The 12,436-nt window shown below is 36.9% G+C and overlaps 1 protein-coding gene across 3 annotated transcripts in view; it reads left to right on the top strand.

The window, feature by feature from the left end:
• Nucleotides 1–12,436, top strand: part of UBR2 (ubiquitin protein ligase E3 component n-recognin 2) — a 158,271-nt gene that overhangs the window by 107,773 nt on the left and 38,062 nt on the right. For all 3 annotated transcript variants that reach the window (XM_069065948.1, XM_069065947.1, XM_069065949.1), the window contains exons 23-26: nucleotides 1,697–1,799; nucleotides 3,539–3,587; nucleotides 4,615–4,769; nucleotides 6,358–6,460. In XM_069065948.1, the coding sequence (XP_068922049.1) occupies nucleotides 1,697–1,799; nucleotides 3,539–3,587; nucleotides 4,615–4,769; nucleotides 6,358–6,460 (410 nt within the window). The remainder of the gene's footprint in view (nucleotides 1–1,696; nucleotides 1,800–3,538; nucleotides 3,588–4,614; nucleotides 4,770–6,357; nucleotides 6,461–12,436) is intronic.

Here is a 12,436-nt window from a genome sequence, read left to right as displayed (position 1 = left end):
TTAGAATCAGTGTAGAAACTAATCAAAAAATTATTGGCTCCAGCAAAGTAGCAGATACAAAATCACTAGTATAATCCAGCCCTAACAAAAACCAGAAAGAAAAATTAGAGAAATTCTTTTCAAAATTAACTATCAAATATATAAAATATCTAGGAGTCCCACAGATACCAAGTCCCACAAAAGTCATAAGTAAATACAAATACAAAATATCCCACAGAAACGAAGACTTAAATAGCAATTCAGCAGACTTGGTTAGTTTAGGCCAATAAAATAAAAATGATGATACTATGTAAATTCATTTATAGAGTTGGTGTTATGCTCTTCAAATTATTAAGGGAATACTTAATAGAACTAGATAAAAGATGCAAAATTCATTTGGAGGAATAAAGTATTATCTCAATAGAAATAATGGAGAAAAATAGGAATGAATGGAGAATTGTATTATTAAGCATCAAACTATATTATAAAGCAATAATCGTCAAAACTACTCATTAGTAGTGAAAGATTGAATGAGTATAAAGATTAGCTAAGAGCCAGAGGCAATTTAAAAAAAAAACTCACTCAGTGTTTGATAAATATGACACGTAAGTTATGTATAGAAAAGACTTCTATTTGATAAGAACTCCTGGAAGAACTGTAAAGGTTAGAAATTAGGGTTACACTATTGATTAGAGAAATGCAAATCAAAACAACTCTGAGGTACCACATCTCACCAGTCAGATTGGCTAAGATGACAAAACAGGAAAATGACAAATGCTGGAGAGGATGTGGGCAAACTGGAACACTAATGCATTGTTGGTGGAGTTGTGAACTGATCCAGCCTTTCTGGAGAGCAATCTGGAATTATGCCCAAAGGGCTATAAATACTTTCATACCCTTTGATCCAGCAATACCACTCCTAGGGTTATATCCCAAAGAGATCATAGAAATGGGAGAAAGACCCATATGTACAAAAATGTTTATAGCAGCTCTTTTTGTTGTGGCAAAGAATTGGAAATTAAGGGGGTGCCCATCAATTGGGGAATGGCTGAACAAGTTGTGGTATATGCATGTTATGGAATACTATAAGAAACAAGGAGCAGGCAGTCTTCATATTTACCTGGAGAGGCTTAAAAGAACTGATGCTGAGTGAGAAGAGTAGAACCAGGAAAAATTTGTACACAATTACAGACACAACGTATGTGTGATGACCAACTTTGATAGACTGGACTCTTCTAAGCAATGCAGGGATATAAGTCAATCCCAAAAGACGCATGATGGAGAGAAAAATGTGCATCCAGAGAAAGAACTAGAAAGAACTAAGTTTATATCCGGGTGGAAGCAAAATACCTGATCTTTTTTCGTTCTCTTATTTGGTTTTATGTCCTCTTTACCATTTTTCATTCCAGCTGGTACAATCTGTCCTTATAACCTGACCAATGTATAATGTGAAAGTATTTACAGATCCTATACTTGACTATAAGCCACCATGGGGGCGAGGGGAGGGAGGGGGACAAAATGTGAAATTCAAGGAATTGTGGAATTGAATCCTGTAAACTAAAAGGAAACAAATTAATAAATTAAAAAAAAAAGAAATTAGGGTTAGCTCCTTCTAGATTCTTCATCCAAGATCAGAAGCTTTGAAAGAATGTCCAAGGATGATTATACTTTAAAAATTTAGCAGTTAACAATTGATATCACTACTTTTTGTTTATAGGAAACCTGGATTAACAGGACGAGGCCTATATGAACTAAAGCCAGAATGCACTAAAGATTTCAATCTATATTTCTACCACTTCTCAAGGGCAGAGCAATCTAAGGTAATTAAGAAAACATGTGTACTCAGAAGCTTTCCATTATTAGCAATTTAAAGTCAAATTATAGGTTGTTATATTTTATATCAGTTTATAAAATGTTCATTATTCACAGTTTGGGTGTTATTCTTTCTCCTCATTCTCCTTCCCTCCATATATCTAGTCAGTTGCCAAATCTTGCCATTTCTATTTCTATATCATCTCTTGAATTTGACCCATTCTCTCTCTACTCACTCAGCTGTTGTTGCAGGTTCCTCAGGTCTCTACCCACTCCAGTCCATCCTCCTCATTGCTGCCAAAATGATTTTGTTTAAGTGAAGATCTGACTGTGATACCCCTACTCAGTAAACTCCAGTGGCTCCTTATTTTTTCAAGAATCAATTATAAATTCTTTTGAACTTTTAAAGTCCTTTACAACCTTTTCCAGCCTCTCTAATAATATTATTCATTACTGTCCCCTCCCACACTCTGCTCTCCAGCCAATTGATCTCCTTGATTCTCACAGGTGACACTGCCATTTCTCATCTCTGTGCTGTTGGGTTATCCATCCTTCTTGCCTGGAATATAGTACTTTCCTCCTCCACATAGAATCCCTGTCTTGTTTCATTACTCAGATCAAGAACCACTTACTACATGAAGCTTCCCCTTAACTCTCCTAACTGCTAGTTCCCTCCCTTCCAGACAACTTTATATTTTTTGTATTATATTCTCCTCACATGTTTTCCTTCATATACTTATATATGTCTTTGTTCTCTCTCATTAAGATGTGAGCTGTGGGGTGGCCAGGTAGCACAGCGAGTAAGAGCACCGGCTCCAGTGTTGGGATGACCTGGAGATCGAATCCCGGGCTCAGACACTCAGCACCACACCCAGAAATAACTGGCCGTGTAACCTTGAGCAAGTTACTTAACCCCGATTGCTTAACAAAAAAAAAAAAAGATGTCAGCTGCTTCTATATAGAGATTATTTTATTATGTTTATATCCTTACCACCTAGCACAATGCCTGATGTAAAATAAGCAGTTTACAATACTTATTGAATGGTTGATGAATTATTTTAATTGCAGTGTTTTTTTTTTTCATGAAAATTTATTGAAGTCTCATTTTTTTAACTTCTAGTTTAAAATTTGGACAAGGTTCTATAGATTCTCATTCTAATTGGACTTTTCATAAAGTAATATAATCTAGAACTAGAAAGGGGGGACCTTGAGGATCATAAACCCAAATTCCTCATATAAAAAATGTGGAAACTAACACCTAATTGGATTTCATGACTTGCCAAAGATCACACATATCGTAAGTGATAGTCACGATCTTAGCCTCGGTTCTCTGACTATGAATTCAAATTCTTCCTGCTACCTCTAGCTATGAACTATAAAAACTCAGTAATTTTCAGTAAGTGGGGCTAAACTTTTCATCTCATAATTAGAGTTTTGATTTGCTTCTTTGCTGCTAACTTTACTTGAAGCTATGCAAGTTTGTTTTATATATCTTTTCCAAACCCCCCATTTTTTTTTTGCAGTAAAGGTGCTTTGGTTGTTTAAAAATAGATTTGTTTAAATGTTCTCACAACTTTTGTTGAAAACAGCTTTAAAGGATAAAAATTTGCTCAGGCTAAATGATAATCCTCTTTTTTGCTAATAATTCGTGTGATTGATAATTTGTACAATTGGTTGGTCGTTAGCTAGGATTTTCAGATATTGTTTATAATTGAATTTTGATCTAAATATCTTTAATTTTTCTTAGGCTGAGGAAGCTCAAAGGAAATTAAAAAGGCAAAATAGGGAAGATACAGGTAGGTGGACTTCCAAAGAGGGCATCTTTAGTTTCTCTTTTTTATTCAGAGATATTTATTGGGTATGTACTGCATGCAAGTTGTTGGAGATTTGATTTCATTTAAGAAGTATTTATTGAACACTTTCTATGTGTAAGGCACTATGATGTGAGCTGGGGGTAAAAAACTAGTTCTTGCCCTCAAGGAGCTTGTAGATCAGTAAGTAATACAAAAGTGAATACGAAGTAATTTTGTGCATGGAGATGAGATAGTAAGGACTAATAACTGAATAAATTAGGAAAGTCCCAGGATAGGAAGCGGCATCTGAGCTGAACCTAAAAGGAAAGTAGGACTTCTGAAAGGGGAGATACATTCTCAATGTGGGAAATAAAAGAGATAGAATGAAGCTGAATCTGGCACAGGTCTGGCACTCCAAGAAAGGTAACATTGAAAGGGGATATGTGAGCAAAGATAATATAGAAGAGGAAATTTCTTTTTTTTTTCTCAGCCAACAAACATTTTTCTTTCCTTCCCACTTCTCCAGAATAAATGAAAAACAAAAACATTACTTTAAAAAAATTCATAGAGTAAAACCAATTCCCATATTGTCCATTTCTAAAAATTTATGTCTCATTCTACATCTTGAGTTCATCTCTTGGAGAGAATTTCAAGGCAAGAACAGGAAAGCATTTTGGAAGTGGTAGAGGTGACCTAGTTTTCTGCTGAACATAGATTTCAGAGGGATCAGCAGTGAGACTGAAAAAGAAGAGGTTAGGACCAAAGTATGGATTTTGAGCCAAAAAGTTTGCACCTCATTCTATAAATAATTAGTCCTTGGAAGTTTTTGATCTGGAGTGTTGCGGAGAATGTGCAAGTGATAGAAACTTTGCTTTCCCAAGATTAATCTGGGCTGCCAGGGCATAGGATGGATAGCAAGAAAATCAGCTAAAAAGGTACTGTATTATCCAAATGAGAATTAATTAGACTCTGAAATCACATAGAAAAAGATTAGTTTGGAGAAGAAACTAATAATAAATTTGTTTTTCAGCACTTCCACCTCCTGTTTTGCCTCCATTCTGTCCCTTGTTTGCAAGTCTAGTTAATATTTTGCAATCAGATGTTATGTTGTGCATCATGGGGACAATACTGCAGTGGGCTGTAGAACATAATGGATATGCTTGGTCAGAGTCCATGCTACAACGGGTAGGTTTGAACACATTTTTAATTTTTTTTTATTTTTAACTTAACAGCCACCAAATAATCAGCATTTACAGATGCAAAGTAAAACAGAAAAAGAGGTTTTCTACATGAAACCATGTATATATGAATATGTATATATATATGAATATGTATATATGGAACCTAATATATACAGGTTTTTAATATATGATAAGTTCAACATGTAAGTTGTCCTCCTTGTCTGTATTTTCTTCTGACCTTCTATTCTCTTCTGTACATTTTTAAAAGTATTTCACTGACCCTCTTCTTTTGTTTGTTTGTTTAGACAATTTGTTCATTTGTTCCCCTCTCTCAATCAAGATATTTTAATGAAGGTTTTAATGCTACTGTGGTTGAACAGAGAAAACTCAGAACAGTGTATTTTAGAGTATAAATTGTAAATGCTACCTATTATCCTGTGTCTCTCTGAAGAAAAATGTGTTCACATATTTTACTACCTCCATGTAAATGTGAACTTTCTTTGGTTTAGGGTTGTAGCTTTTAGAACCTAGTTGGAAGGAAATATGCAAAGAAGGAGAAAAATCACATCTTTATTCCTAATAAAGGAGAGCTATGTTGGTTCAAGAAATTCATATGGTTCTCTTATAAGATGTAAGAGAAAACTTTAAACCTTTTCAAATATTTAGACTGGGTTGCAGAAGAAAAGTTATGTCTTTAAAAAATGCTTAAGGGGGCAGGTAGGTGGCACAGTATATAGAGCACCGGCCCTGGAGTCAGGAGGACCTGGGTTTGGATCCGGCCTCAGACACTTAACACAAAAAATAGCCGTGTGACCTTGGGCAAGTCACTTAACCCCAGTTGCCCTCCAAAAAGCAAAAAATAAATAAAAATAAGAGGAGATGGGTGAATTCTTTAAGGGGGGTGGCTAGGTGGTGCAGTGAGTAAAGTGCCGGCCCCAGAGTCAGGAGGACCTGAGTTCGGTTCCAGCCTCAGACACTTAACATGCACACACACAAAAAAATCTAGCCATGTAACCTTGGGCAAGTTACTTAACCCCAATTGCCCTCCAAAAAGCAAAAAAAAAAAATGCTTAAGATTTTTAATAATCTTTCTGATGTTGGCTTAGACCTAGTAGAAAGGTGGGACTGGGCTCTATCGGCATGGGCTTAGAGATGACAGTTGATTCCAGGCTCTTGTGATTATTACCTGGTAGCATGTGTACCAAATGCAGAGGACTGGGCTTTTGGCATGAAGTAGCATCAGTAGCCAGCTGTTTCAGAAGGGATTTTGGATGACAACTCCAATTGAACAAATATTTATTGATTACCTACTCTTTGTAAGGCACCACGAAATTAAAAAGTTCCTTCCATCAAGGGGTTTGTGTTTTTAAATTTAGCTAAGAATTGACCTTTGTATTTTCCTCTTATGTGAAGTTGAATTAATAGGTTTTTTTTTTCTTTAGATTTCCTTATTAGAAAAATTATTTTAAAATTTCATTTGAAACCCAATCTGTATGTCTTTAAAGTTCAGTTTTTTTTAATAGCTTACAATTTGGTCTTATAAAAATTGAATAATTGGATATTTTCTTCTTAAAACTTCTGTTTTACTTTAGGTCTTACATTTGGTTGGAATGGCACTGCAAGAGGAAAAACAGCATTTAGAAAATGTCAGTGAAGAGTCCATAGTGACATTTACTTTCACTCAGAAGATATCAAGTATGTCTTAACTTTATTCCTTAATTTTTTTGACCACACATGTGATTTCATTGGTATGGGGATCTCTCAGTGAGGAACTTCCTTTACCCATGCAAATTAGCACCTTCTCTTTGACCAACAGTATTCTAGAATTGTCTCGAGGCCTGGCAGTGACTTGTGACTTGCCCAGGGTCACATGGCCAGGATCGAAAGAAAAGACAGAGACAGTGACAGAGAGATGGGACAGGGGGGATGGGAGAGAGAGGCCACGGTCTGGAGTGGAAGCCAACTCTTCATAACCCCAAGGGTAGCTTCTTATCTACTTTGCCTCCCTTTGTGAAAATGAAGGCTATGCATCTTCTTAATAAACTATGTACTCTCTAGTAATTGATCATAAGAGGCACTAAATGAATTGAGGCTAAGTATTCATTTGCTTACTAAGTATCATTGTGCTGTGTGCAATTACAAATCTAGATGTGTTTCTTTTATTTAAAAATTGCTTAGTACATCCATAGATACAGGAGTCTGTTAGACTTTAAGCTCCTTAAGAGCAGGGACTGGTTTGTTTTTCCTTTCTTTGTATTTGCAGTGCTTAGCATAATACCTGGCACATAGTAGACAATTGATAAATGCTTGATGATTGACTGGAAGACATGGACATAAGTTGATATGTTTTTAAAAATCATCACTTTATCTTTTAAATCTAATCTATAATTTAAAAACAAAGCTATAGGAGCTGAACTTGTCACTAAGCTAAGATGAAAATGCCAGTTTTGGTCCCAGAGAACAGTCAATGAAGCGTACTTCCCTCCTCAATAGAGGATTGAGGAACTGAAGTGTGAAATGTTAACACATACCATTAAGAATGGAGTTTGGGGGGTTAGGTTTGCTTTGCTATTTTTCTTTCATGGGAAGAAACTGTGGGGAGGGGGATATATTGGGAAGTAGCTGGAATGCCAAAGACAAAAACAATCAACAAAAATTTATCAAGTTCCTACTATGTGCCAGATACTTCTAGTTGCTCAGGACGAAAGATAAAAGTGAAGTAGTCTTTGCTCTGAAGGAGCTCATGTCTATTGAAGGAGACAACATGTATGCGTGCGAATATATACAAAATATGTAGAAAATAAATAGAAGGTCATTTCAGGGACGAAGTGAGGAAGGCATGCGTTTTAAGCAGGGGAGGACAAGCCTGTACAAAGACCTGGAAAAATCATGTGGGAGAAATAGCAAGAAAGCTATTTTGACTGGACTTTGTAGTACATTAGGGAAAATAAATGTATCATAATGCTGAAAAGCAGTTGAAGACATATTTTGAAAGGCTTAAAAATGCCAAAACAGAGGAGTTTTTATATGAACTTAAAGTTTATGGTGCATCACTAGAATTCAGCAGGACAATTCAGATATATATGGTCAGAACTGTGGAGAATATTGAGGAATATCACTCTTGCATCTTTTTTGGAAGATAAATTGAGAAGTGCAGGTAATATAAAAACAAGATTTTTTAAAAATTTAATTTTAAAATTATAAGTAACTTTGGAAAGAACCTTAAGTCTTATGATCAGATTGAAACCCAGATTACAAGAATGGGGCCAGTTAAAGGAAAATTAATGGAGTCATCAAATTTACCTCATCATTTGGTCACAAGTCCGTCTTCAAGCTCATTTCCATTGACATGCCTACAAGTTTTCAGATTTTGACACCCCTTTTATTAAAACAGCTCACAGAGGGGCGGCCAGGTAGCACAGCGACTAAGAGCACCAGCTCCAGTGTCAGAACGACCTGGAGATTGAATTCCAGGCTCAGACACTTAGCCCCCACCCAGAAGCACCTAGCCATGTAACCTTGAGCAAGTTACTTAACCCCAATTGCTTAGGGGCGGCCAGGTGGCTCAGCGAGTAAGAGTACCGGCTCCAGTGTTGGGACGACCTGGAGATCGAATCCCGGGCTCAGACACTCAGCACCACACCCAGAAATAACTGGCCGTGTAACCTTGAGCAAGTTACTTAACCCTGATTGCTTAATAAAAAAAAAAAAACAGCTCACAGAAACACAAAATTTGAGTTTGAAGGCATTGTGGTGGCTCTCTAGTCCAAACCCATACATAAAAGGAATCCTCAGTATAAGACACCTGAAAAGTGATACAGCTTCTACTTGAAGACCTCTAAGAAAGGCATCCATCACCTCCTAAGGCAGCTCATTCCACTTTTGGACAGCTAGGAACAGTTAGTAAGTTTTCCCTCACATCAAGACTAAATTGTCCCCTTTGCAATTTTCAATTATTGCTCTTGGGTCTGCCCTGTGGAGACAAAACAATTCTATCCCCTCCACCATGGGGATCTAGGAAGCTAAATAAGTGCCCTGAATGATAGCAAATGTTCATTCTTTCTGTGGAAATGGTATCCATTTGTAAGGAGCAAAAAGCCCTACTAATTGCCTCACCAACAAATATTTAATCTCATTGTCAAGTGGCAGTATAATGACAGCCGAAGGTAATACCAATTTAGATATAAATTCATATGTGATATTCTATGGAGAGAGGTAGTAGGAGGTCATGAAAACATCAAAAATTACCTACCTATATATCCACTTCCCCTTCTCTAGAAAATCTTTATAAGACTAATCTACACATTCAAAACAGTCATCCTGAAGGAGGGTATGTGAAGGGAATAGACGCACTTTCACAAATGATGTTCTATAGGAAACAACATCTTAGAGTCACATAATTGACTGAAAGGTACAGAGAACAGAAGATCCCATTGTTTGTTGAATATAAAAAAGCAATTGACTTGGTAAACCATACTTTGTAGAAACTTGTTAAAATTTTAAAAAATAATAATTTGTAAAAATAAGAGGTCTAGTATATATCAAGAGAAAAAAGGAAAAGAGCTAAGGACATAGGGAGAATAGCATTTCTAAACCTCAAACTGTATTATAAAGCACTAGACATCAAAGCCATCTGGTATTAGTTGAAAAATAGGGATAGATCAATAAGCATATAAGACAAGGGAAAATCAGAAATAATGGAATTTGGTAACCTAGTGTTCAGATTGGTAAAGCAAAAGACATGTAAAAAAACTTATTAAATTCCCAACTCTCTGCTAACCTCCATTCTCACATCTCTGACTGCCTTTCAGACATCTCTAACTAAATGTCTAATAGACATCTTATATTCAGAATGTCTGAAACAACTCGTCGTCTGTCCCCCTAAGGCCTCCCTCCTCCCTCCTCCACCTTCCTTACTGTAGAGGGCAACACCCTCCTAGTCTTTCAGGCGCACAGTCTAGGAGTCACCCTATACTCCTCACTATCTCTCACCCCCCACATTCTGTTGCCAAGGCCTTTCAGTTTCATCTTTGCCACATCTCTCTAGCACACTTCCTTCTCTCCTCTTAGACTACCACCAACCTCATCATCTCATGCTCATGCCTAGACTATTGTAATAGCCTGTTAGTGGGTCTGTCTTCCTCAAGTCTCTCCCCACTCGGGTCTATCTTGTATTCAGCCACTAAAGTGATTTTCCTGAAGTATAGGTCTAATCATGCCAAACCTCTCATCTACCACAGATCCCTATACCCATTTAGTAAAACTCCAGTGGCTCCCTATTAACTTCAGGATCAAATACAAAATGCTTTGTTTGGCATTCAAAATCCATCATCACCTAGTAGTACCTTCCTTCCTTTCCAGTCTTCTTACACTTTACTCCTCAACACATACTCTTTGAACCAGTCTGTTGGTCCCCCGTCCCTGGAATCCTCTCCCTCCTCCATTTTATCTACTGACCTCCTTGGCTTCCTTTAAATCTCAACCAAAATCCCATCTTTTCCTGGAAGCTTTTCCTTAACCCTTTATAATTCTAGTGTCTTCCCTTGTTTAATTATTTCCTGTCTGTCTTTTATATAGCTTGCTTGTATATATTTTATTGCATTTTGTCTCTTCCATTCAGTTGTAAACTCTTTAAGGGCAGAGATTGTCTTTTGCCTCTTTTTGTATCCTCAGTGCTTAGCATAGTGCCTGGCACAGAGGGGGCACTTCATAAATGTTTGATTGTTGATCAAAAGATGCATCAACAGATATGATTTAATTTTACCTTTAGATTATAAATATCAAATGAGGCATACAACAAAAACGTGCTGAGCAAAATTGTCACCATCATGGAGTATGTCCAATATAGAGTCCAAATAGATCTTCTTGTTTTCAGATGACATTTTATTGATTGAAACTCCTGCATTCCTACTAGGGTACTTCATGATATATGTTGAAATTCCCTCAAATACTCTTAACTTCACATTTCTTCAGTCCCCTTAACTCCCATGAATCCTCTGTTTCTAATTCAGGTACACACAGAGATGGTCTTGATCTTGCCATCATTCACAATTATTCTACTTATATTTTCATAAATTCTAAAATTCCCTTATCTGATCATAATATTTCTTCATTCTGTCCCTCTTTCCTTAATCCTTTCTTCACCCTAATCATGACCTTCAATTCTACCATCCTTTAGTATTTTGACAGATTATGATCCCTACACTGGCTGTACTAAGGAATTCCTTCCTTCCCAATATTAACCACATAGTAAACCAGTTCAGTTCTGCATTATGCTCTACTCTAAAATCCCTTGCCCCCTTTTCATATAACCTTTCTATAAAGCCAGGCACAAGCAGCTTTCCAAAGGACTGCTGCTGTGAGTAGCTTTAAGGTTCTGATCACATAGTATAGTGAACCTTCTATTTATTCAGCAGTAAACTAAAGTAAAACATTCACAGAAACCAAAGTACAGCATTCACAATGATATAACATAATAACTTATCACTAAAATGGCCACAAAAGATATCATTCAGGATACAAAGTACAAAGGTCTCCCACCCCTAGGTCACTTTGGCATAATCTCTCAGTCAGAAAGTCTTCTTTCTTGATTGGAGACTAGCTTCCAATCCTTAACTCAATCATCCTTAAGGAGTTCAAGATACAAAGTACAAATTCTCCCACCTCTAAGTCACATTAAATCATGATCTTGTCAGTTAGCACTAAGTATCCAAGGAAATGTCCTTTCATCTTGACTTGAAGCTGACTCCCAAATTCCATGGTTCCTCTTCCATGCTCCCAGGTCTTGTCAGAATTAATCCAACTGTCACCTGGACTCACAGAGAGGCAGCTCCCAGCTCCTGTTCCAATCCACTTTAAACCCCTCAATGTCTCTGTTCCTGGGAAGAAAAAACTTAACAGAGCCACAGCAATAGCTATACACATCAAGTTTAGCAGAATTACAACATTCACACACATTGTTGGCACTATCATCTCATTTCACTTTCTGCCTGTGAAATCAACACAAGTGAACAGATATAATGCTCCTATCTGACAAAGTAACACAACAGATAGAGTCCTTCCATCTGACAAAGTAACACAAACAACAGAAGGCTTCTGTCTGACAAAGTATACAAATACAAATCAACACAGACAGAACAGACAGATTGCTGGACACTACAGGCATTCTTAGTTCTGCTCAGTCCCAGCTATGCTCAAGCTTTTTATTTGTCATTAGCTCCTCCCTGTTCTGCCCACCTCTTGTGTCCTTCCTGTTCCTGTCTTTGGCAAGTCCCTCCCACTGTGGGCTTCACAGGTTCTGTTTCTTAACAAAGACTTGATATAATCAGGGGCAAAGCTCAAAGACATTTGAACTGAAACAAGGCTCTAAGTACTCCTTTGCTAGCCATTATACTTTCTCAACAAACTTCCAACCTTGGATTACTCTTATTATCTGCTTTCTCTTTAGTCACTCACATGTTCCTGAACTGGAAAAAGTCACAAAACAAGACTATACTCAGTAAAAATTTATATGATCTTATATCACCTGGTCCCTCACTACAGCAAGATAATCCTTCTCTTCTTTCCTAATCAACTTTCTATTCAATGTCCCATAGTACTTTTCCAAACAGCTTCTCTCCTCAAGCTTCCCACAGCACTTCCTCTTTCTGCCACCTCTTCAAATAGTATCAT

The sequence above is a fragment of the Petaurus breviceps genome, unplaced genomic scaffold (assembly GCF_028583685.1).
Source record: "Petaurus breviceps papuanus isolate PSGF00001 unplaced genomic scaffold, PetGlider_PUasm1.0 90701, whole genome shotgun sequence".
In the NCBI taxonomy this organism is placed as follows: domain Eukaryota; kingdom Metazoa; phylum Chordata; class Mammalia; order Diprotodontia; family Petauridae; genus Petaurus; species Petaurus breviceps.
Note: the sequence above shows the minus strand (reverse complement) of the source record. Positions and strands in the feature narration are given on the sequence as shown.